Source organism: Cervus canadensis, chromosome 1 (genome assembly GCF_019320065.1).
Source record: "Cervus canadensis isolate Bull #8, Minnesota chromosome 1, ASM1932006v1, whole genome shotgun sequence".
Classification (NCBI taxonomy): Eukaryota; Metazoa; Chordata; class Mammalia; order Artiodactyla; family Cervidae; genus Cervus; species Cervus canadensis.
In genome coordinates, this window is record NC_057386.1 from 123,305,513 (window position 1) to 123,332,213 (window position 26,701).

General features: G+C 47.0%; 1 protein-coding gene across 3 annotated transcripts in view; it reads right to left on the reverse strand.

Moving 5' to 3' along the window:
• Positions 1-26,701, reverse strand: part of CUX2 (cut like homeobox 2) — a 268,803-nt gene that overhangs the window by 79,946 nt on the left and 162,156 nt on the right. For all 3 annotated transcript variants that reach the window (XM_043440683.1, XM_043440674.1, XM_043440692.1), the window contains 2 exons: positions 18,972-19,082; positions 15,342-15,389 (listed from right to left, as the gene is read on the reverse strand). In XM_043440683.1, coding sequence (XP_043296618.1) covers positions 15,342-15,389; positions 18,972-19,082 — 159 coding nt within the window. The remainder of the gene's footprint in view (positions 1-15,341; positions 15,390-18,971; positions 19,083-26,701) is intronic.

Here is a 26,701-nt window from a genome sequence, read left to right on the forward strand (position 1 = left end):
AGTTTAAATCTGAGACTGGTTGATTTTTATTTGTCTAGGTAATTAGCTCCAGTGACAGTAGGGTGAATGTGGGGACTGAGATGGCTGTCATGGGCAGGCACTTCCATCTATCATGTATGAGAAAGCTGGCCCACAGAGAGGGCAGAACAAGGACTCTCACCCCTTGTAGAAGCACCCTCTTTGCTTATGAGCTGTTTTGGTTCCTTGTCCCATCCTCTGGAAGCCCAGCTGTGCTCCTCATGTGGTCTCAGCAGAGTGCTGTGTTCATGAGCTTGGGTTTGAATCTCAATCCTACCACTAGTGGTGGGACCTTCGGCAAGATACTTTATCTTGATGAGTCAGTTTCCTCATATACCAAAACGTCTCTCACAAGACGGAGGATTAAATGGCATAACTGTGCATCTGGCAGACAACAGATACCCCATTAATATCAGATAGTTAATATTATAATAAATGTTTCTCATGTAGGCTAACTTGGGTGGATTTTTGTTTCTTGTACCCCAAGTTTTTCTCTTAAGATGGAACTCCAGCTGTCCTCAACACTGACGCCTCTCACTTGGAGGCTCAGGGCGGGTCTCCTTTCTTGGCCCACCAAGGCCAGAGACAGAACCCAGACTGAGACAGAAGACAGGCGGAGGTGCTGTGTTGCTCACAACACCTGGGCAGCCCTGGCAGCTGCTATACCCTCAACCTACTCATTGCAAAAGCAACAGGCGAGGCAAACAGATGGCTTTTTTCCTTCCCCAAGATGGAAAAAGAAAAAAAAAAAAAAGGGAAAGGAGATGAACAGATTTCCACTGGCTAGATCAAAGAGAAATAGGCATTTTCACTGATAAACTTCACTTAAATGCCATCCCTGTGCCCAGGGATGTGATCATCCCAGGGCAGGATCGGGCTGGGACCAGCTTGCTGTTGCCTATTGATGTATCATTAATTTCTTTTTGTTTCCCGCTCCGGTGTACACCCGACTCAAGGTGAGAGAACGTAACTGGGCTGCGACTTCTCAGATTGATAGATTGCGTTTCTGTGCTGGGTCCGTTTCATGCTTGGTGACTTTGCAGCAAAGCAATTATCACTGTGGAATGCATAATGGCCTAATTAATAACTAATGTCAGGTTGGCCTCTGAGCCATGATTATACCTTAGCAAGCCAACTTTTTTTTTCTTTTAAACATTCCGAGAGAAAAATATTATTATAATTGACTGGTTAAATTGTCAAAGTGTCCCTACCCTGTGGACATGGGGCGTTGTAGGAAGCACATAAAGCCTGGAATAAAGAGAGGTGTTCTGCCGCCAACTGGCTGCGTGGTCTTGCTCAGTATCTGAGTATCTTGGGGCCAGTTCATCTGCACCTATAAACAGAGCCACCTTTCTGAAATTGAGTGGGATTCTTGGAGCCTGGGGCAAAGTAGCTCTTGTTCACTACTGGATCCCCAGGGCCTGTCACACAGTAGGTGCTTAATAAATAACAATCGAGGGTAAGAACTCTGAATCTGGACTGCCTGGGTTCAAATCTTGTCTTTGCCCCTTACTGGTTGTGTGACCTTGGGCAAGTTATCCAACCTCTCTGTGCCTCATTCTTCTCACTTGTAAAATATTGCTAAAACAACATCTACCTTATAGGGAGGTCACAGGGAATAATAAATTGATATCTGTAAAGTGTTTAGAATGCTGGGGTTGAGCCAAGGCCTCCCTGGCTCCTGGAGGTTAGGTGTCTAAACCAACTGGGCTTGTCTTTAAGAAACCACTTCTGCCTCTGACTCTTCTGCTAACAGTGTCATCCCCACTGACCCCTGGAGCCCGATACTCAGGCCCTTCTATCTCCCTCAGCCACCTGAAGGCCAGGCCCCCACATCCAAACTCTTTTGAACCAGCCTTCTCTTTGCCACGCCTCTGCTTCTGCCTCAAGTCAGGACACCATTATTGCCACGTGTCTCAAGTGTTCCAGACCCTGACTTCCAAGTCGACCCTCTCCTACCCCACTCACCTCCAGAGGGATCTTTCTAGAAAAGCGTCCTGGTTATGCTGTCCTCATACATCAAGAGAATCCACATCACCTTATCCATGTCATCTCAAAGTACAGACTTAACACAGCATTTGCAGACCCGTCCTGTCCAAATGTGTTTCCTTGCCTCTTCCCCTCCCTTACCTCCCTACATATCGTAGCTCCAGAAACATGGTACAACTCACCAAATAGTCACTGGGAAATAATTGTTCATTTTAAGCCTTCCGTGTGTAATGTACTGAGCTAATAAACATTGCAAACATGACCATCTCATTTAATCCTCACAATAAGCCTGTGTATACTAGGAACCATCTATTGATGAGAAAACAGTCGGGAAGAAGGGAAGTGACCTAAGATCACCCAGCAAGTGTTCAAACTGGGGCTCAAACCCAGGTCTGCCTGGCGCCAAGACAACTTGTACTCTTACCACACCTCGTTCTCTGTGTTCCATCCTGTCCTAGTCCTCCTAACCTGAGCTGGGATTCCACCTCCTCCAGGAAGTCTTCTCTGATTGCTTGCAGATAAAGCAGTCACTTTCTTCTTGGCACATGTGGGACATTTTGCTCTAACTTCACATTTGCTTTTTTTCTTAGTTGACTGCGGACATGGGCTCCCAGTGGGTGGCTTGGCCTCCTTGTTGGACAAAGCTCATTTGTTCTCTTAGCCAGGCCAGCACAGAGATATGTACAGAGCAGGAGCTTTATAACACCTACCAGATCATTAAAAGTTCTTCCTTGCCCTTGCTCTGCTGCTTCCTGGACTTGACACACTCCTTGAAATTCATTTCCTATTCTTTTGTACAAAATGTACTCATCCTACTGTTTTCCTGGCCCCATCCCACTCTCCAATAGCTAATGAGGTAGTTACTTCACCCATCAGCGAGTCCACAGTGCAGGACACAGGGTTATGTACTCACCTAGCTCCATTTTTTCTTTTCAACACCCTCTTGGCCACATGTTAGACTCTATTTCCACCAGCTTCCCTTGAAATTGGACATGACCTTCTAATTGAGTGCTGGTCAAGGAAGTGTGGGAGAAGGCAATGGCAACCCACTCCAGTACTCTTTCCTGGAGAATCCCATGGATGGAGGAGCCTCGTGGGCTGCTGTCCATGGGGTTGCTGAGAGTCGGACACGACTGAAGTGACTTAGCAGCAGCAGCAGCAAGGAAGTGTGAGTAGAAACGATGTGGCCGCTTCCAGGTCTGGCCCTTGAGAACTTTCCCCACGTACTGTTTAAGCAAAGGGGACTCTGGAATGCAGTGAAGGCAGAGGCAGAAGACAGGAGATGCCTGGATCCCTGAATGGCTGTGAGCAGCACAGCCCCTTTGCACCATTAATCACAACTAGACTGTGATGTGACTGAGAAATAATCTCTTGCTATGTTGGATGTCGTTGCTGCAGGAATGAGCCACCGTGGCTACTGCAGACACAATGGGTTCGAATCCCATCTCGTCTACTTCTCAGCTATGTGATCTGTGTCTCCACCTGAGTTTCAGTTTTCCTTAGGATTCTCCAGAATATCCCAAAACATTCCAGATGTCAGATCACCAGCCTTGAGTATGGTGCCATGCAGGTGCTCAAGAAATGGAAACCCCCTGCCACCCTCTGACCCTGCCTGTGTCTCAGTCCGTGAGTTTCAGGGCGGGGCCTCTGCTTAGTTCCAGGACATAGGATTTGGCTGATCCACAAATATTTGGCTTTACGTTTTAATTAAGTGTTGTTATTTTGTAGTTGTGCTGAGAAGAATTGTATTAGAGGGCAGGAGTTTATAAACCTCAAGGAGAAACTAAATAAGAGACTTTTGCCTGTCACACTGTGGGGTCTAAGGCCAGGAAGAAGGAAGATAGAAGGAATTTAGGAGGTAAGGTGGTCTTTGAGGGCGGGGAGGCAGAGGGGGCCAGTGTACCAGGGTAAGCCTTGCTCAAGGTGATGCTGCACTTGGCAGGGTAGATGGGGGTTGGGTAGAAGCCAGGGCACAGGTGAGAGCCTTAGGGACTCTGGCCACCTCTCCCGGGCTTTCAGCCCTGAAATTCTCACTTCCCTTCTCCCTCAGGGCATTAGTACACACTGCTCCTTTTACGAGGCATGCCATTCCACCCCTCCTGTGGCTAGAATGTTCCGCTTCATGCTTTAGTTCACAGTCATTTCCTCCTCGGAGTCCTCCCTGACATCCCAGGATGCTCTCATAACCCCATGAAGCTTGTGTCACAGCCACTGCTATCGACGATAATTATATATTTACTTGCTGTGCGAGGGCCTGAATTACATCTGTCTTCTCCCAGAAGGTCAGCTCTGGAAAGGAATGGACTCTGTCTTATTTGCTCCTGTGCCTAGAATAAATGCTCTGTATATGCTGATGGAGTAACCGAATGAATAAGTAATAATTTTCTCCCACTCCCTGTACACCAAAAAGCAGGAGCCAGCAAACTTCTCCTGTAAAGGGCCAGATAATAAATAGTTTTGGCTTTGCAGGCCATACAGATTGTTGTAACGACTCAGCTCTGCGGCTGTGGTGGGAAAGCAGCCATGGACAATACATGAATGAGTGGGCATGGCTGTGTTCCAATAAAGCTTTATAAAAACAGGCTTTGGCCTGAGGGCCAGAGTTGGCTGACCCCTGTCCTAAAGCTTGCCGTTTGGCTCTCTGTTTTCACTTGCACTTCCAGTGGTGTGCGGGGGCTTACCTGTAGCAGCTTGCCAAAGCCGACTGTTAAATTTTCTGGACTTTTACAAGCTGGTTGTTAAAATGGCCCTAATTAAAAATTTAAATCGTATAAACCTACGATTATAATACATAAATTACATTAAAAATGATGGTACTACAATCTGGATGAAACTTGAGGACACTCTGAGTGAAATAAGCCAGTCACAGAAAGACAAATACTGGATGATTCCACTTCTATCAAGTGCCTGGAGCAGTCAAATTCACAGAGACAGGAAGTTTAAAATTGTGGTTGCCAGGGGCGGGGAATGTGGAGTTACTATTGAATGGGAACAGAGTTTCAGTTTGGGAAGATGAAAAAAGATCTGGAGATGGATAGTGGTGATGATTGTACAACAGTGTGAATGTACTTAATATCACTGAACTGATGAGTTAAAGATGGTTAAGGTGGTAATAAATGTTATGTGTATTTTAACACAAAAGATTGAAAAAAAGAGGGAATACATATTCAGAACTCATCACTTCCTAATTATGTGGTAATATATTACTACTCTTGGGGCTCTGAGGTTATGCATAGCTTTTATGTCTGTGGTGGAAACGCTATCTGAGATGCTACTGCATATCTCTTCCCCACTCCATGTTGCCAGCCTGAAATTGTTCCTAGAGGGAGTATTTACACCACAGAAGTCAGGACTCCCCTGACAGCTAGCTCTACATTGACCAGCACATGACTGGTTATTTCCATGTATCCGTCTCCTCCACTAGATGGTGAGCTTCTAGGGCAAGAACATCTCAAATATTAGAATCACCAGCAAAAGCTTTTAAAATCCTGATGTCCAAGCCTCACACCAGATAGAATGCCACCCACTGTGGGGAGAGACCCAGGTCTCAGTATTTTTTAAAGTCCTCAGGAGATTTCAATGGGCAGTTTGAGGATCTCAAACTTTAATGAGCATACGAATCACAAATCACCAAATTATTGAGGCTTTTTAAAAAAAATATAGTTGACTTACGAGGGGACCTTGTTAAACTGCGAATTCTGAGTACGGAGACCTGGGAGGTGGGGTGGGGGGCCAATAAAACTGCATTTCTACCATGCTTCCAGGTGATGAAGATGCTGCCGGCGCACAGACCACGCTCTGAATAACAAAGGGTTAAAGGATGAAACTCATATGAAATTCGATCATAACCATGATCGTTGCTGGCCCTGAAGAGTGTGTGTCTGGCTGTTTCTGTCATTCAGCTGTGCGGGCCCTGGGGACAGCAGGGGTATCTATAGATGCTCACAGCCTCATCCCTGGAGCCTGGAACTCACCCTAATATACAGCAGGTGCAGAATAAATGTCTGCAACACTGAAGGTCTCAGTGAAACTGGAAGGGAAGCAGGGATGGGCATGACGTGTGCTCTAGGGCTGCTGGCTGCAGGGGAAGGCATACCAATTCTAAAGCATGATGCAAAGCTCTTGATTCTGGGAGGTTTACGCCACACAAAACCATTCAAGTTCTCTACCTGCATGAATCCTCCCAGCCTACCTGTGTGGTAGGGGCAGTTACCATTCCCAGTTCACAGCCAAGGAAACTGAGGTTCACTGAGACCGTTGGTCAAAGAGAGAGCTGTGATCGGAACCCAAGTCTGGGCGGATCGAAGCTTCTGTCATTTCCGCTCCACATTACAGGAGCCAGAAGAATGATCTGTGCTCAACCTCTTAGCGTCAGTGCTTAGCATGGTTCTTGGCACACAATGGAGCTTAGCTGTCAAGATTTCCTGAGCACGTGAGTCAACGATGTTCACCACCTTGGCCCTTGAACACCAGGCCTGGCACACAGCAGGTGTCAAGAAACATCTACTGAATGCATGTCCGAGTGACCACAGGAATGGGCACTCATGCCCTGAGGGGATGTGCTGGCTGCTGCAGGAGAGTCGCTCAGCCCGCCGCTGGCTCCAGGCAGACAGGAGCGCTAAGAGATGCTTGGCTGACAGCGCCACGAGATGAATGCGCGCCCGGCGGCCTCATCTCCCCACCGACTGGCCCCGCATGGCCTTCCATAATGCAGTCCATTAAAAGGCTTGTAAATTTTCATACACGAAAGCCTACCATGGCATCAGCACAGACTAATTGTTGTTAAATGTGCGGGAATGTTACCGCCATGCCGCTGGAGCGATCACTCTTCCCAGCTCGGCCCAGACGCCGACCCATTCCTCTGCAGGCGGAAAGCTTACAACGTTCGCACAAGGCCAAAAAGCAATTCGTGTCAAAAAGATCAATAATATAAAAATAAAGCATGAGAATTCTAGTTAAAGGGAATGTCATATAAATATGTGGCTCACGTCCATGATTCCAAGATTAAAAAAATCAATCAATATCATTCTTTAGATGATGTTATTTCTAATGAGAAATACCCGGAACAACTGCAAATAACTGCTTAACTGGGGGGAAAAAAGCATTAATAATTTACTTTATAAGGCATATGATACTGAATGAAAGAGGATTGCTGCTGGTTCTTAATTTGGTTGTAATATGGCGTGACAGGTTCAATGATGCTTTGGTGGGTTCTTAATATTAAATTCAGAAGGATATTCAGCTCGTTATAAGTTTTACCCCAAGCTGGGCAGGGCAAAGCCAGAAGGGCCAGACCGGGTTATGGGAGCCAAGAAAACCTGCCTCATCAAAGTTATTATGTCATCAGAGGGGGTGGGGAGTAGGTGTGCACATACGCGTGTGAGCCGCGAATAGGAAGGGTGGACAGAAGTCCTTCTCACTGCATCTTGCAAGTGACACCCTGTTTATTGAGCACTTGCTATATGCCAAGTCCTGGGCTGAGTATGCAGACTTGGGTTTGAATCCAGCTCTCTGCAATGGGCTGGGCTTCCCTGGTAGATTGTGCCTGGGAAAAGCTCAGCAAAGACATTATCTAAAAGACACAGATCTGGCTGAAAAAAGAGATCTCTTTTCGAACCCCTAACTACCTGCAAGTGTCTAATTCAGATCCTCAGTGTAGAACTGATCAATTCCAGAAAAATCTATAGAGTGTTCTCAGCTCCTTCTGTACCCCCGAAGCTCCCTGGGGAGATCCACTCAGCCCTCCAAGCTGAGGTCTGCATCTTCCATCCTCTGCTCTGCTGGTGAAGAGCTGTGTGAGCTGAAGCAAGCAGCTTAACCTCTCTGAACTGCAACGTCTCACCTGTCAGAGGGGATGACACCAGCGGTGCCTCCCTTGCTATATCGCTGAGACGTGGTGATGCGTGGCTCAATGCACGGGAAGTTTTGCCGGCTGGTGTCCCAGTCTGAGTCACCACCCACCACCACGCGCTGGGTGCTGAGCCTCACTTACCTTACCTGAGAACGGGTGAGAGCAGATGCTTCCTCATGGGGACTGGGGAGAAGTGGGAGGAATAAATTCAGCTCATCAGCTGGGAGCGCTGACTAATGTCCAAAGAGCACTCACTATGTGCTGGGCTTTGTTCTTGGAGCTTTGCAAGGGTCAACTCATTTAACCCTCACATCGACCCTATGAGGTAGGTATCATTATCTCCATTTAAAAGCCAAGGAAGTTGAGGCCCAGAGAGGTTAAGTGACCTGCCCAGGATCACACAGCGGGCAAACAGATGGGTTAGGATGCAAGCCTGTGCCAATCTGGCTCCAAAGCCACGCTTGTTCCCACTGCTTATCTTTCCTGCTGGGTCCCGCTGGTCAGTGAGGCCACTTCCCCCTGGCTTTGCTGGCTGGTCAGGACTGCATGTGTCTAACATCTGTGTGGCCCCAAGGGGGCCCCACTCACAAAGAGATGGCATGCCAGTGCTGGGAGCGACAGAGAAAGGGACTCACAAAGAGATGGCATGCCAGTGCTGGGAGCGACAGAGAAAGGGTTACCTCGGGAGTAAGAGAATTACGACATCAAAGACAGCTGAAATAGCAAACAATGTTAAAAGGCAAAAAAATCTTGTAATTACATCTCAACTCAAAGGGAAGGGCAAGAGTCCTGCAGGCAAATGCAGAACAGGAGGGGAGCACAGGGGCCAGTTAGGACCCGGCCGTGCCCTCCTCAGGCGATCCGAGCTGTGAGGACGTGCCCTCCAGGCCCCACCTAGGCAGCTCAGCTTCAGGAACAGGGACTGGGGACCTTGTCCCGGTCAGAACCTCTTCCCACCCACACCTGCCTGCAGGGCATCCTGAGTCTGGGGCTGGGACAGAAGGTGGGGGAGGCCAATGATGACTTCAGGTTCTGGGCACAGGATGGGGGCAGAGAGCAGGAGCTTGGGCAGGCGGTGTGGGGGCTCAGGTAAGGCATGTGAGGCATAGAGTCTCCTCCTCTCTGTCATTTTTGAGAGGCCAGCCCTACCCCCCAGCCCCCCACATGAGGAGATGATAAGGAGGCTGAGGGATCCTGTTACAGCTGGAGTCACAGCCGGGCCCTCCTCTGCTCTAAAGCCTCCTGTGGCTCCCGCTCAGGCAGAGTCACAGCCAAGGAGCCCCGGGGCCCTGAATGATGAGACACCCACAAACACGACTTATGCTACGTGGCATGCTGGGTGAGTGTGGGGAGCCATGCTGGGAAAGATGGGAGTCCAAGCCTGACTAGGGGTTGGGGTCAACCAGGGCGAGCTTCCTCACTCTTGGGAGGATCTAACACTTGAAAGGAGTTAATTGGGTCAAGAGACAGTACCGGGAAAACATTCCAGGTAAGAGAACAGCAGACACGTCGCCTGAGGTGGGAATAAGCCAGGCTGTCTACTGGCTGAGGGGAGAGGCCGGGAGGGGCCAGATGGCCTGGGGTTTCTGCCCCGAGTGCCTTCTCCAGCCCATACCACCCTCCTGAGCCTGAATTCATGCCCACCTCGGTTCTCATCCTGTCTCAGGTACTAAATGGATGTCAGTCGTCTCCCCTGAACCTCATCTGTAAAGTGGAGATAATCATAAAACCTAGCTTAATAGAAACATCACAAAGAACACACAAAATAACCATTAGAAATTGTGCACCACATGGTAGACGTGCAATAAAAGTCACGTCAGCAGACTTCTCCAGCAAAGGCAAGGCCCTCCTTCAGGGCCAAGCCTGGCTCCTGAGTGACTACAAGAGTAAGCAACTGAGTCTCAGCGATGTTCAAATCGGAGGCCACACAGCAGATATCCTGGCCTCTCTCTCATCTGGTGCCCTGTTGGTCCAACCTGGGTCTGATCAATCACTAGCATCCTGGCAGGTGGATATGGGCAAAAGAAGGAACTTCTAGTCCTCTGCCCACCTGAAAGTGAGGGGACTCCCTTTGGTAGACTGTGTTTGGCACCTCTGGCTACATGAGACCTGTGGGAAAGGGTCTGGAATGCCTCAGAACACAGGAGATCATGACTTGTTACATCTCTGACCAGGGTGGCACCCTGAAACCCACATGAATCAGGCTGTCCAAGCGTCATCACCCCATTCTAGAGAAGGCACAGTAAAGGGTAACTCACTCAATGAAAGGTATATGTATTTATTTGTTGACTGAATCATCCACTCATCCAACCAACACCCAGGAGAGGAGTGCCAGGCTGGTGGGTATCATGCCATTCTTTGCCACCTAACTACCCACAGGGAAGGCAGCAAGGCCTCCTCTTTTGCTTTCTTGCAAATTCCTCTTTCAACATAACCCTTCTGCTCCTCCACAGATAGAACTTCAATTGCGTCTGCTCTAGACTTCCTTTAGCCATTGGGGTTTGCCTTGGAGATGCACCCCAACTCCATGGGAAGAAACACAAAGGAGAAGAGACGAAAGCTCAGAACTGCTGACACTCCCACCTGGGCCCTTGGAGGGCAACGCCAGGCTCGACGCTGAGGAGGCTGCCTGCTGTCTGTGTGCCTCAGCTTCTGCCTTGGGAGCACCCATCACCCTCCCTCGGGCATCGGGAGGGCAGAAAGCAGTGCTCTGCATGGAGGTGGTGATCTAAGGAACTGGTGCTGGGGGGAAATGAGAAGGCTAAAATGTAGCAAAGGCTGAAGGAGAGGGGCTGGGGGGGGGGCAGGAGAAAACATAGAAGAAGGTGGAAGAAAAGAAGAGGAGAGAGGGAGATGAGAGTTGAGGATCCGTGGAGAGGAAAGAACTGGCACTCTGTAAATCCAGGCGTTCTAATTACCTACTGTTGTGTAACCACCCACCCCAAATGCAAAGGCTCATAACAATGTCTTATCTTCATGGTCCTGGGGGTTGACTGGGCTCAGTGGGGTGGTTCTTTCCTGTCATCTCTCAGGCAGTCATGGCAAGATGGCAGCTGATGGCCAGCATTTCCTTGACTTGCGTCTGGTGCCTTGGTGTCCCCGGCCCCTCTCTCTGCCATGTGGACGCTCATCCCTCAGGGCCTCTCCAGGCAGGCTGGCCGTCTCACCACAGGGAGCCTCCAGGTGGTCACATTTCTTACGGGAAGGCTGGGCTAGAGGAGGCAGGAGGTGAAAACCCCAGGCTGGCTGAGGCCTCTGTTGTTATGGGCACAGGGCCACCTCTGCCATGTCTATTGGCTCAAGTGAAAACCAATCTAAAGGCCCATATTCAAAGGATGGAGACACAGGCTCTGCCTCCTGATGGGGGAACGCCAGGACACAGCACAGACATGCAGCCACCGTAGGGACAGTGTGAACCTGAAGTTCAGCAAACGAAGGGGATCTCTGGGAGGGACATGACCGCGACATGTCGCTTCAGTCATGGGCACTGAACTCCTAGGGATATTATAAGTATTTGTTGAGTGGGCCTTGGAGGCACCAAGGAGAAAGGTGGCCCTTCAAGTTCTGGCACAAATGTTTGCCCAACTCCCTCACCCCGAGAAGAATGGTCAGGCTGACTAGCAGGTTGAGACCTTCACTGGGCCCAGTATCTCGAACAATACTTGGTATACAGCAGGTACTCAGCAGATGTCTGTTGAGTGAATAAATGACTGCATGGGCTCGACTGAGGACCCGTTCCGTCTCTTGGTAGGTGGCGTCTCGACCCCCTCGCCGAGCTCCTAAAAGGCGGTCACGCCACACGAGCTCCCTCTGATCCTGAGAGGACAGGGAGACCACAACCTCAGGCCCAAGCAACCAGACACCCCCCACCACAGTGAGAGCAAGCGACTTGCTGGCCTCTTGACAGTGAATCTCACTGAACCTCACGTGATCTGAACAGCTGTCCCTACGCAGCAGGAAACAGTGGCTCAGAGATAGGAAGACACTGGTCAAAGTCACACAAGCAGTGGTAGGTGGGACTCAGACCCTGGGTGTCTGACCACCACTCTCTCTCACTTTCCCTGGGGATCAGAGGCTGTCTCTGCCTCTTTGGTTCCCAAACTGCTGTGTTTCAATCAGGCCCAGGTGAACGAGCCTGTTCCACCTCAATGGAAGGGGTTTTCCGCCATGCAGGCCACATCTTCATGGTGGAAGAGGAAGGAAAAAGAAAACCTCTCCCCGCAGTGGCCTTGCCGTCTTCTGGCTGGGCCACGGCACACACGCCTTAGCAAAGTTTCACCTCTGATTTAGCATAACAAAACTTTTAATTTAGATGTTTTCGTCTCTCTCTCCAAGTAAAAATAAGTTTAAAATAATGACTGTAATAAATGAAGGTAATTAATTGTAGTTTGTTCCTTTACTGTCTAGTCAGCTTAATTTTACCTTTTCAACTAATAATGAGAAAATAATTTTTGTGCTCGGAGGGTTAATGATATGTAACTGCGAGAACTGCTAATTGCATGTTGCAATCCATCCATCAACAACCCCATCTGTGCGACTTGATTATGTTTGCTAAATTATTGCTTTGAATTATCTTTCATAAAGCAACTTTTGTAATTAGCGGGGCTTTCGTCTTGCTCTTTTCTCTGCGCACAAGGATATTCAAACTTTGGCCATTTCAAGCTGTCTCCATTAAGCCACCTTCTCTGGCTGTCTTTGTTTCCCTGAGCAGGGGGAATCAAGACTGTCCTTTAAGCAATCAAGGCGGAGAGGGAAAGCTTCCTCAATTCACAGCAGGGCAAATTCACTTCCTCTCCGCCTCCCTCCCACCACCAGCACGGTGGGGGAAAAAAAAAGAAAGAAAAAGAAAATAAGACCCCCGCATACATAGTATGAAAAGATAAAAGGATGTCTGTATTCTGTATACACCAGGGCTGGTGGAGTGAAATTAAGGAATGAACTTGAATGTGTTATATTTCAACAAGAGGCCCACACTTGGGGAGAAGGAATGACGGGTACGATATTCAGCCTTGGCGTTTTATGGGTTAGTTTATGTGACTCTGGAAGGTGTTCGCTTCAGGGAATATTCCTGGGAGGTGATTAATGCCCACTTGGGAATCTGCAGCTCTGAGCCCAGGGCCTGGTGGATTGCGAGAGGGAAGCGGCATAAAGGATGAACCCTCATTAAAAAAATTAAAATGAAAATCAAATTTGGATTATAAACGGCCTGTGTGTGTGCAGTTTGTTCTGGACGAAGAAGATGCTTTTTATTAACACCTTTCTTTGCCAGCGCTTCTCCCCTGAGGCACTGGGAGGGACATGGCGGCCGCAATGGATTAGTCAATAGATCATGAAGAAAGCAGGGGTTTTGGGAATAAAACTCCAGACAAATGTAGTCTTTTTGGTACATTAAAGGGATGATAGAAAACCCTTTTAAAAAAATTAACGAAGTTCTTTGAAGATTGCCAGCTATTAAAATGGTGTCTATCCCACATCCCACATGGATTTGGAAATGAGAATTCAGCTTTGTCTCTTCTGGCCGCCCTAAGACTCTCTCTCTCCTCCTGCACTTACTGAGCATCAACTGTGTGCCGGACATATGTCAACTGCCTCCACGCTGCTCAGTTCTTAGAAGCCCTCCTGTTAGTCGCCTTTAAGGAGGAAAACTGCAGCTCAAAAAAAAAAAAAAAAACCACCCCAAAAAAACTGCAGCTCAGAGAGGTTGAGGAACTTCCCTTAGGCCACACAACTAGCGAAAGATTCAAGCCAGGCCCATCTGAGTCTGATTCATATGTACTTTCCATCATACCACACTTGGGTCTTCTCTGACCACTGCCGAAATCTAACGTGTAACTCTTACTCCCATCGAAAGATGACATAAGTCATGCTGGCTTCCTCTAGGGACAGAAAACCCCCTTCTTTTGGATAAAAAGCCTTGAACACCTAGTTAGGAAAGAGGCAGATTCTAACCCAGGCATAGTGGAGGCCAAAGAAACCTATGTTGAAGGTGACTGATAACAGAAATAAAATAGTAAGGCTTTTAACACACAAAGTAACGTTCTGAACACTCTGTATTAACTTTGTTCTTCTTCATTCACAACCCTATGGAATAGGTATAATTATTATTCAATTTTGTAGAGTGTGACACAGAGGCCCAGAGACACAAATAACTTGTGCATAGAGGCACAGGCAACCTGCTTAAGGTCAAACAGCTAGAAACTGGTAGAAGCAGGATTCAAATCCAGGTTGACCCCAGAGTCTGTGCTCTTCACTCCCAAGCAGCTATGTGTCAGGAATTACATTAAATTCTTTCCCTTCATTGTATTTCATCTAATCCTCAGAACAACATGGAAACATCTGTAGTGCTTTTATTCTCCTTTAACAGATAGGGAAACTGAGGCTCTAAGTGGCTAAGAGAAGCTTTGCCATGCCAAGCCAAGCAAGGAGAATGGCCGAGAAAGTAATGCTCTACATGAAACATTCAATGCCTGTCTTGGGGCTGGACCAAGGGATCAGCTGTCTGAGAGTGCTTGTGTGCTGAATGCTTCTCATGGGACCGTGAGCTGGCAGATGGGGACCTTTTCAAAAACAAAAAAAAACAAAAAAAAAACAAAACACAAAGCCATGACAATACATTCCTAACATTATTGGTCTTCTTTCTGGGTTTTTTCCACCCTCTTCCAGCTCAGGCACCTCACAACCAAATGAATCAATACCGGATGGCCCCATAAATAAATAAGCACATCAGTCAACTCAGTAATAAAATGAAAGGATGAAAAATATGGAAATCAGCGACATTTGTGTAAATCCAGTTATTGTTTACTTTAATATTGCCTTATGTGCTTACTCGGTTCTGAAGAGACAGATTTAAAGTAATGTGGCACTTGGCGGACGACAGACTTAAAAATGTATCTCCACTGGCGAGTGCTTAAGGGCCAATCCTTTCAGCATCCTGCCTGAATCCAGGGGAAGACTGAGAAGAGCCCCCTGAAGACAGAACGTTGGAGAAATGGCCTCCCTCTTCCACTCCCCTGACTCAGTGTAACTCCATTCTTTTCCTTGCCAACCTCCTGCGCCAGCCAGACAAGTGGACATTCTCGGAATCCTGGTCACCAAGTCAAGCAAAGAGGAGATGCGGGGGAGGTTCATCTCCATCCCAGGGCTCCAGGAAGGCAAGAGAAACAACTGGCTGAGGACAGTTCAGCTGCTGCCAAAGGAACGAGGGCCCGATGGGTTGGCACGAAAAGATGTGCAAGGAGTAGATTTTATATACTCCGAGGGTGGGTGGTAGAGAGGAGTATGTCAGAGCAGGCAGCAATCCCACCAAAGGGAAACAGAGCACCCTTTCTTATCATGACACTATGGCTGATCTGGAGGGCATGGGGCAGTCTACAATGGGGGCAGGGAAGTTTCTCTGCTGCTGGAAACCTCTGAGAACCCCAGGTGGGATAGGAGAGACAACTGGGGGGTATTTTCGTGACATGCCACAGGCCTTGGGTCTTACCTCAGCTTGGAAGCTTTTTAATACAGGAGCCACCATCTCTCTGATTTCCTGTAAAAGAGATCAGCGAAGAATTCACTGTGGTGTCAAGCAGCCCCTGCCTGCAGCTCACTGTTGTCCCCCAAATCAGCAAGTGTGTCCCGTGGGACTTGCGCTCCATGAGATTTCATAAGGGTTCCTCATATATACACCTACAGACAGACCCAAACACACACAAAGGGGCCCGGCCAGGTCTGATCAGAACACATCAAGCACAACATCAAGTTTCTTCCCTGCAGGACCCTTGGGAGCCTTTTACACAGTGCACATTGGGAATTTCTGGAAGAGGGAGAGGAAGTAGCATTTCCCAAGTGGATCTGATCACGGAATGCTGTTTTATGCAAAGTACCTCATGTGATTGGTGGCTCATCAGGGGTCATTTTTTGGAGCTGAGGCTGGAGAGGCTCTGCGCCCTGGGTCATGTCACTAACATCCTTCAAGAAAACCTCTGCCCTCCAGGCACTGCTTGGGAGATGTCTCCAGAGGTTGCCCTTTCTGCTTCCCCACTCAGTCGCCCTCTCTAGCAAAGACTGCATTTGTCATTTTAGCAACACCGCCCTGTACTATCACCCCTTCCTCACCAGAAAATGGGGTTTCTGGGGGCTTGGTGGAGTCACCTGCCATGGGACCCAGCTCAGAAGAAGGGCCCTATAAATGTTTGCTAAACTCTATGCCACCAGGCTATCTTCAGAAGGGAGCCTCCTATTTTTGGACCCTAATTTCATGCCTTCCTCAAGGGCCTTTGAGGTTCCCAGCCCCAAGGATGCCCCTGGTGGACTCCCATGAGTTCTTTTCAGCATGCAAGAGGAAGGTCTTTTAGAACTGAGGGTCCGAAGATCTTGATCATAAATGCTCCAGCTTTCTCTGAGACCCACTGGGGACTCCTCTAACCACTGTCATCTATGGTCCAAAAGAAACCCCCGTGGGAGGAGAACCTGAGGGGGGCTCGAGACAATGGAGAGGGAGCAGGTAGCAGAGAAAAGCAGGAAAGGGAAGGATGCACCGAATACCTATGTCAGGTGAAGAATAAATCCCTTAACTATGAAATAGGATGGTGTTGCTCCTGGAAACAACCCTTCTTCTGGGTCCTGGGAATGCTTCCTCACTGTTCTGGGGTCCCCCCAGGGCTTCTCAGAGCCACTGACTACTGATGTGTGCTGGGGATCTAAGGAGAGATGTAGGGAACCCATGTGAACCTAGGGAATTTATTTGATCAGAAGGAACTGTGAGTGCAGGGGCTGAGCATGGAAAAGGAAACTCCTGTAGACCCAGGTTGCAGGTTATAAACTCAAATGCCCACAGAGGCTGGAGGAAGAGGACAGGAGGGAGACAGGCTGGGCGGCCTGTGGCAAATCTCAGGAGAACACAGCGCCTTTGTAAGGGGGTGGCAGCTGCTCGGCTGTTTCTGATGACTGCTGTGTGGGGGTGGAGCCTCTGTGTGGCCAGCTCTACCAAATGGTCTCAAAAGAGATCGGAAATCCGAGTTTTGGGGTGAAATCAGAGATGCTAAATGTTGATAACTCATTGTAAAACTGGAGAGATTTTTACCAACCAAATAAAACACATCAACAGAAAACCTCTGGTCTGGGTTTCAGGAAACGGAAGTATTGGAAGGGGCTTATCTCCTCTGAATTTACAGAAAGGGACACAGGGGCTCTGAGAGTGGCTGACTTTTGAAGGTCCCAAAGCAAGTGAGTGGCACAGTTGGAATTTCAATGCAGGTCAACAGATTCTCCAAACAGGCTCTGTTCACAAACCCCCACTCATATGAATTTAGGGGATTCAAATCTGAGAACCGTGGTGAGGTTGGTGGGACTCTGGACCAATGCCAACTCTTTCTAGACGCCCACCGCCCTTTCTGTCTGCTTAACCCCTGGGGGAAACCAAGCACAAGCACCAGCAGGAGGTGAGCTGGGTACCAGCCAGATGATGTTCTTAAATAAAGTCTTGGCATGACTCTCCCCCATCAGGAGAGACTAGTTCCAAAAATGAGAATTTTCAGAGGCGCGACTATAATAGGAATGGAAACTTATTCCTCCTAATTACATAATTGCATAATTATGCAGTATTAAAATTATGTAAGCCAAACTCAGAGGCTTAAAACCTGGCCTGGATTTCCCTTATCACCTGGGGGCTCCCACATGGCCTGGGGGAAGGTCTAAATGGTGGGCTGTGGAGATTTGTGGCCATTTCGTCTCTGCTTCCCAGACACTGGACTCAGAGACAAAGCTTCTGGTTCTCTCACTCTGGGCAAAAAATCGGTTTAAAGACTAAGCTGTTCTCTGTTGTAAGAGGGGAGGGAAGGATGCTCAGAATCTCCCCATGTCTTCTTAGCTCCCAGTCAAACCCAGGACTTGACTTGGTCTTTCTGAAGCTGTAACATGGCAGACACACAGATCTGAGATTCCCACCCCTTCTCCAAGTGCACTCTCTCTCAGCTCTCAAACCTGATTCCCCCCAGACTTGCTCCAGGGACAAGTCCTAACTAGAACCTACTTCCCACTCTTGCCTTGAAGAACCCAAGATATTTATGACATGTGAGGAGGATTTCACAGCTAAGAGACCAACCCCTCTGCGTGGCCTGATTTCTGGGTAGCCGGTTCTGGGTCTTCTCCACCTTTCTGTGGGCCCCTCCTCCATCAGTAAGATGGCAACAGGACTCCTAGGTGATTCCAATAGGCAGAATGGAATCAACATTCTAGGTCTAACATTAATACCTTCGGAATGGCAGACCCTGTTTGGTTCTCCAAGATGCAAGCCACCTGAGTGGGCTGAGACAGAGAGCTCCACCCTCTGCTGACCACAGAGAGGCACAGCTGGCTTTGGGAATGGGCTGGGTGTCTGTTTCCCGTTTTCATGCCTCTGATGTGTCACATCCCTGCCAACATTATATGGAGTCAGGAGGTTTTCTTCTTCCTATTTGCATTATTTCCATCATTAAAAAAAAAAAATTTGAGGAGCAACAGGGGGCCTGATAGAGGAGGAAAAAAAAATTCACACATTCACCCCTGTGAAGAAAGAAACGTGTCCATTCTCGTCTTTTCCCCTGCGGGACTCTTACATTGTGGGGGCTGGTCATTAACTGGACCACCTTCATAGCAGCTGGGAAAGACAATGCTGGTGGCTGGAGTTGCAAAGGAAGGGGTGAAGAATGAGGCACATTTATGGGGAATGGGTGCCACTTTCAGACTTGGGAGATTAAGGGAAGGGCTGGAGAGGGTGATAGTCTACAGCCACCATCTCCCAGACGCCAACGGGAAAGCAAAACAAAACCAGGAACTCAAGACAAATTGTCTTTGCTGTCAAGGCCAAGCATCTGACTTGGACGTTAATGTGGGGGGAAAATGGATGTTGTACAGAGCCCTCAAAAACAATGGCTTCCGTGGAGAAGCGTCCTGCTCTTACTCTAGACAGCACGGCTGAGTGCCACTATACGAAGAAATGCGGAAACGTTGAGGGTTGTAATTTTTCTTTGTGGCTAATTAGCTTCTTTTCTTGTTAGTCACTTATGTCTATAGTTTTCAAAATATAGTTTGAACGGAGAAAAATCTGCATTCCTACTGAGTTAATTCTATAACAGCAACTATACTGTACCTCAGGTACATTTTTCTTAAATTCCCGGCGGAGTTCAATTAAATGTTTATGAGAATGTTCACTCTCCTCCTGCCGTGCAGACAGCTCGGAAGCGACGGAATTAAGCTCCTTCTGGAACAATAAAAAAGAAAAAAAAAAAGGAGAGAGAGAAAAGAAAAAGATTTTTTTTTCCTCCTTTTCCTTTTTAATCATTGTACAAAACAGCATTCCAAACAAGTTTTCTTAACTTACAAAAAAGCTGAGAAAAGACAGGATATTGACTCCTGGCACAAATGAATAATTTACGAAACTGGGGATGCAACCGAAAAAAAAATCCAGGACAGCTTTTTTGCTTGTCAGAAGTCAGGCCAGATCAATACTCTCCCATAAAGTTGGGTGGAGTTGTTTTTTTCATTTCTTCCTTACGCCTCTGCCCCACCTCTTAAATTTCCAAGGGAGTGATGGCATAAGCTTGTCAGTAACTGTAGAAAACATCTCCAAACCGTGTCAAAATAGTAAAGTGCGGCATATTGTATGGGCATATTATAGTGTAAGAAAGTGCTGTCGACAGCTTTCATATATCAGAGGTGGGAACTGTTCCAACTATGACTTACTTACACTTAAGGGTTCATAAATACGCCTTTTAAGATATAGATGGCTTTTTAATTTCAGTAGATTTTGGAAAAATGAAGGTGCCAATAAGAAGCAAGATGACCTTTTGTGTATCCTGCAGTAAATCATTTAAGGTTCACTTCAAGTATAAGAAATATTTCATTGAAGACTGCTGGATTCAGAGCAAAGGATTGGAAGCAGCTTTGCCTGCTTATGTGCAATGAAGGTTTCAGACCAGGTTTTTACAGGATGCACCAAGGAGAGAAAAAAAGAGGGAGGGATGGAAGTGGGGGACGCTCCAGCTCACACATGACAGACAATGTCTGCTGGTCGTACATGTATATTTGATCACCCCTCTCGCAGCTTTCTTCACTTTAACGGTGGCAGTTTCACAAGGGGAGTACAATTCACCATGAGTTGTCATGGATTTCATTTGCATAATTCAAGAAATGCTCTGTTTATGTGGTCTGCTGCTTTCTTGCACCATCCCGAGATGGGCTTTTTTCTGGACCATAACTCGAGGAGCATTTCTGTATATATCACCCGATTATATTTGCAGCAATCAAGCCCCATAATTTCCTAAATCCGGTGATGCAATAAATTTCTGCAATCAGATTTATTAAAAACACACACGCAGATGCGAGAGTGTATTTCGAGGGTGAACTCTTTAATCTAACATATGTATGACGAGGCCTGGTACCGTGTTGAAAGACCCCATTTGTCATCACTAATACGCATTCATCTTGCACACACAATGAAACACTTTTACCATTAGATAATGAAATAAAAGTACTATTAACCCGCTGCAAATCCTTTTCCCTCTAAGAGACAAAATGCATGGTAATTGTCTTATATCATGTCTGAGAGTCGGTAAATCTGCTCAACAGCAGTTCACCATAGCACCATAAACCTCATACCCACTGAAGGCTGGAGCGTCTACCCTAAACCCAGAATAAGTGTCTCTGCCTATGGAGTTTTTGGGAAAAATCAGGGAAGGACTTTCTATTTCTGAAGAAATGTCTAACTTCTTTGGAAAATCATTGAGACTAGAAGGGAGAAGGTCGAGGCAAAAAAAAAAAAAAAAAAGTCATTAAAATAGAGGGGCAAGAGACTGCGAAGTGTGGTGCTCTCCAAGGTGCTGAAATCAACTCTATGCCACAGCAGTGGGTGCACCAACTCCAAGGTGCGGGGACTTCTAGTCCAGACGCCCCATTGAATTATTGAGCCAGGTAAGGAACAGGGTGTCATGGGAGAGGAGAGAGAGAAAACAGCAACAATTTCTGACAGTCTACCAAGGTGATAGAGAAAATAAGGAGATTTCTGGTTTATCATCATTTAAAAATAACTGCAGTTTCCAATAAAGAAACCACAGTTGACTGTGACCAAAATATCAAGTGACTAGGGAGAGATCTGTGTTTGCAGCAATAGGACTGATCAAAGGTAGACAAAACCCAACTAGGTAGTGCAGCCAGGTGGAAGGACCCTCACTTGGCAGGAGGGAAGGAACCAGAATGTCATGGTCAACTGGAGTTGTGGCAGGATGCTCACAGTTTTTCTTAGTTTGTTTCATCTGTCTTGAAGATAAAGGTGTGGTTTTTACATTGCTACAGGACAAACAGAACTGAGACTTGGGTTAACATCACATGATTTAGAATGATCATATATCTGACACAATGTTCTTATCTCTGGGATACTAACTCTCCCAGCATCCCAGCAACCTCATGGGGGTTGATCTTTGACTCCTTATTTAAAACATCAAACCCAGGTTCCGAAAGGAAATCTCAGAGCAGGATAAGTCCAAGTGTCTGATGTGCTGTACCAGACAATGACACCGTGCAAGTGCACCAGCTCCCTCCGCCCTAACCTCCCAGGCTGCTGGTGGGCACGAATCTGTCTGCTGCATCCATACTGTAGACAGGGCAGCGTGAGACGGGACGCGGAACATCAGCAGGCCTCCAACTCCAGCCCCAGGCAAGCCCAGCTCTTGCTATCTTTCCTGTTCATCCCTAGAGGAGCAGATGATGTGTCTGATGTCTACGTTCTTCTCAACATTGTCTTACATCTATGTTCATCCTTCAACCCTGAAGTCTTGCCGCTTGTCTATGGTAAGTACACTAACAACAACAACAATGGTAAATAATCATCGTGCATTGTGCTAAGTCACTTCAGTTGTGTCCAACTCTTTGCAACCCGGTGGACCATAGCCCACCAGGCTCCTCTATCCATGGGATCTTCCCAGGCAAGAATACTGGAGAGGGTTGCCATGCCCTCCTCCAGAGGATTTTCCCAACCCAGGGTTCAAACTCGCATCTCTTATGTCTCCTGCCACTAGCGTCACCTGGGAAGCCCAAATAAATAATCACAACTATCACTAACTAGGTCCTTACACATACCAGGCAACATGCTAAAGCTCCTTATATACATCATCTCATGTGGTGGACACATTAACATGTTGTAAGTTGATTCAAGCAGGGACTAAGGAACAAATTATATTCCTAATAATTCAGGTGTGAATTATCTCCTTGGTGGATTATAAAGGCAAAATTAAAATGTCCTGCTCTTCACTGGGCTTCAGTCCCTTCCTCACTAGCTGGGGGATGTTGAGGGAGCCGTTTTTAAATGTTATAAATGTGTAAAGCATCAAGCACAGTACTAACTGTTCAGCAAGTGTTGGTTGATATTAAACTTAGATAAACTGAGAGCGCAGAGAACAACCCCCTAGATCAGTGATTCTATGCGCTCTGGATTTTACAGGTTGGTAAAAATCTCACCCCCCTTGTTGTTGTTGTTCATTTGCTAAGTCATGTCTGATTCTTTGCGACCCCATGGACTGCATCATGCCAGGCCTCCCTGTCCCTCACCATCTCCCAAAGTTCGCCCAAGTTCATGTCCACTGAATTGGTGATGCCATCCAATCATCATCCCATCCTCTGTCATCCTCTTCTCCTTTTGCCTTCAATCTTTCCCAGCATCACACCCCTGCCCCCAAATAAAAGGATGACAGAGTATTGCCAAGTTTTACTCTAACAGGCAAAGAAAATAAAAAAACCACTCCCTCCCACCCTAAAAGACAAGACTATTTAAACATTAACAAAGCAAGATGGCCAATGAGAGAATTGACAAGTCTTTTAAAATGAACATATTTAAATAAAAAAAAACTCATAGCACTGTATTTATTTTGAAGGAATACAAAAAAACTCTCTTAGACATAAACCAGCACCCGTCTGAAGCTGAGTTTTAGAAATAAGTGTCTGAACTCCCAGGCACATACACAGCTTGCAGGCCCTCTTTGATGACCAAGCAGAACTTGGGATCCTCTTCCACCCGGCCCCCAGCCCCCAGCCCTAGGGGAGCCATGATTAACACAGCCCCAGACTTTGGGCCAGGCCCAGGCGGGGAGAAGACTCATCTGATTAACCGGCCATCAGCAGCAGACAGACAGCCCGGAGCCCGGCGCAGACCATTCAAATAATGATCATCATAAACAGCCCATTTGCAACTAAAAAGAAATAATTTTAATGAGCTTGGAGCAGATGATAGATGCAGCTGAGGCTCGGGCCAGTGTGCAGAAAGAAAGGAAGCCGGGGCTGAGCTGCATCCAGGACAAGGAACGGCAGGAAGAGGCTGGGGCAAGGGAAGAAGGGCTCTTCTAATGGAACCTACAGCTCTGCTGCTTGTCTACGGGAAACACCCACTGTCTGGGAAGTGCTCCTAACTCTGAGAGGGTCTGTCATCACCTTGCTGGGCAACCTTGGAGCTTCCCAGGCATGCAGGGTCTTGAACATATGAGCCGGAAGGAACTTTCGAGGCTGTCCAGTTCATCACTGCCTGAACTTCAACCATACATACCACTCTGCATGCATTCTGCCACATTGATGTTCCACATGAATTAAACAAAGTCCTTGGTATTTATATTCAAACTGATTCATTTCCTTGTTTTTGCATAACTTTAAGTTCAATTTTAAGCTCAAATCTCTTACACCCTTATATATCTTGTTCAGATAGATACACAGAATATTCATGCTCTGAGCACCTTGGAAGGCTCTCCATGCCCTCTCCTAGTTAGTATTCCCTAAAGGTAACAATCATTCTGACCCTAGCATCATAGACAAATTTCACCTGTTTTTGACCTTTACATAACAACTACTTCTTTTTTTTTTTTTTTAACCTAAATAAGTACATTTGAAAAGGAAATTCTTTTTATCACTAGAGGACCCGATGCCATGAACAGATGGTAGTCTTTAAAAGTACAATGAAAACAAAGCATTGCTGTTTGTCTTTGTTATAAACGAAGGTTGGCAAGTGCTAGGGAAGTGTTAAAGGGAAAGACTTTCTTCTTGTTCGAATGAGAAGGAATGGATGACCACGGAGAAGGGTTAACCGTTGCTCCTGACACAAGCCGATCCCTTCTCGCGTCAGGTCTACTTACAATCATCTCATGTCCTGTCCGTGGAGGTATGTCTCACACTTCAGCTCATGTGAATTGAATCTGATTCTCCCATTTTAGAGATGAGGAAACTAAGGCAATAAACCTTAGGTTACCTGCCCAGGCTGCACAGCTGGTTAAGAGGCTGGTTTTCCTCAGAGGGAAGGATGGCTCTTGGGTGGTGAAGGAAAACTGGTGGTTATCTACGAGGCCAGCAAGTAAACATTCTCTGTTCAACTGTGTTTCCCCAACCAGGAAGAATTGGGAATCTTTCAAGAATAACTAGTTTTGAAAGAAATTTAACACAGGATCTTGACCTGAAGTGTCAATGGGGGCATAAAGCTTTGCACTAGATGCTATGCTCCTATAGGGGAGACACGCATAAGACACATCTAGAGACTTCCCTAGTGGTCCGCCTTGCAGTGCAGGGGATGTGGGTTTGGTTCCCGGTTGGGGAACTAAGATTCTGCCTGCTGCGGAGTAACTGGGTTAGTGCACTGCGACTAGAGAGCCCATATGCCACAACAAAAGATTTTGCATGACGAAACTAAGACCCGATGCAGCCAAATAAATTTTAAAATATATATATATCCTTTAAACAGCAGTCCCCAACTTTTTTTGGCACCAGGGACCGATTTCAAGGAAGATAATTTTTCCATGGACCGGGGCATGGAGATAGTTTCAGGATGATTCAAGCATACATTTATTGTGCACTTTCTTTCTAATCTAATGCCACCACTGATCAGACAGGAGACACTGGTCCGCAGCCCGGAAGTTGGGGACCCCTGTGTATGCAGATCAGTCCCCCAGCATGTGCTCACACTCTTCTCAGCTCCAAAGACACCCCTACACTCAGACAATATGCCCCTAATACCAACTCTGAGAAGAGATCTAAAAATGACACAGTCATTGTTGGGGACTAGCGGTTAAGGAAGTAAGGACCTCACTCACTCCTTTACTTTGAAAGGGTTGAAATGGTTCTTCAACATTTCCCTCCCCTGCTCAAAATCTATCTCTGGCTCTCCACTGCTCTAGGACAATCGCCACACTCCCCATCTGGGTGTCACTGGGTCCCTAGTCCTTCCCCCATCTTCCCATCTCTTTGTTTCCTTCCCAACCAGACTGAATTCCTTGCATAAACCCAAAGGCAGCAGGGTCTCCCAACTTCTTGGCTCAACAGACTTAATTCCTTCATCTCTGATGACCTCACTCTTTCTTTGCAGTTGATCTTTCTCATCCTTCGTGCCTTGGCTTAAATGTCCCCTCTTCCAGGAAGGCTTCCTAGACCCTCTTCTCCAAGTCTGGGCATTACCTTTGTGCCCCTGTTATCCCTTTCTGGTATCTGTCACCAGATTTTATTTTTAAAGCCCTAGGGCCTTTTCTCCACATGAAACTTTAAACAGACATTCTTTATAGAAAATAGCTCATGGCTAAAATGTACGCTGTCTATATATATATGCTAGTATTTATGGAATGTGCTAAGCAATTTATGTATATTATCTCCTGTAAGGATATATGGATGAAGTGGCAGATGAGATTCCAGGCCAAGTCTGGAAAAAAAGGATGACCAGTGATTATGACTTTCAATACAGCCACTAACTGCCCCCAACACAAACCTGGAGCTTTGCTTTCTCTTTGCTGCAGGGAGATTAAACTAGAGATGTTGTACATTCATCCATCCATCCATCCATCCTCCCACCCACCCACCCATGATCTCCAGTGTGCTGGGCATTAGATAAGAGAAATGAAAACAATGAATCAGATACTGTCTATATCCTCCAAGAGCTCTGAAACCAAATAACACAAGTTAGGGCATAAGTAGTTCTGGCAAAAGGGACAAAGGACATCCAATTAAGACATCACCTCCAGAGCAGAGTTGGAGAAGAGTGAAACCCTGATTTATGCCCTGAACTGCCTCTGTGTGGGTATGGAAACTGGTGGGGCAAGGGAGAGGTAAGAGTTTTACCTAGTTCTACTAATTAAATCCAGTCGTCACGTGGTTCCCAACTTGGGCAGGGGCTGCTAGGGCCTAGTATGTTACCCAGGCTGGAAGCCCCTTTATCCAACATCCATCCTATCACCCAACCAACCATTCATTTATCCACTCATTTCATTCATCCATCCATCCATTCATCCATCTATCTAACAGATCATCTATCTTCCAACTGATCATCTATTCATCCAACTGATCATCCAACATCCATCTATCCAATCACTCACACCCAACCAGCCATCAGTCCATCATCCATGCATCCATCTAATCACACATCTATCCACCCACCCATCTATCTATCTAACCATCCATCCATTCCCATCTAATCATCCATCCAATTAACTACTGAGCCCCAGTTCTGTGCCAGGTACAGTGCTAGGGACTAGTATACAGAAATTAACCAATACAGCCCCAGTCCTTGAGGAATGTACAGTGCAGTGGAGGTGACAGGTCAATTCCAACACCGTGCGTCAAAGGACAACATGAAAAGTACAAATGAAGTATGATGGGGACACAGAGAGCAAGGTGACTTGCTGTGATTGGCATAAAGAGTCACCAAGGTGGGAACATGTGACCTGAGTTCAGGGGATGAGCTGGTTAAGGAAGCTAAGCATCCCACACAGAGGAAACGAGATTATTGTGGCAGCCCCCTAACTGGTCTCTTTGTTCCTGCCTTTAGTGTTTTTCTTAACATGTATCACTATCAAACACACTGTGTGT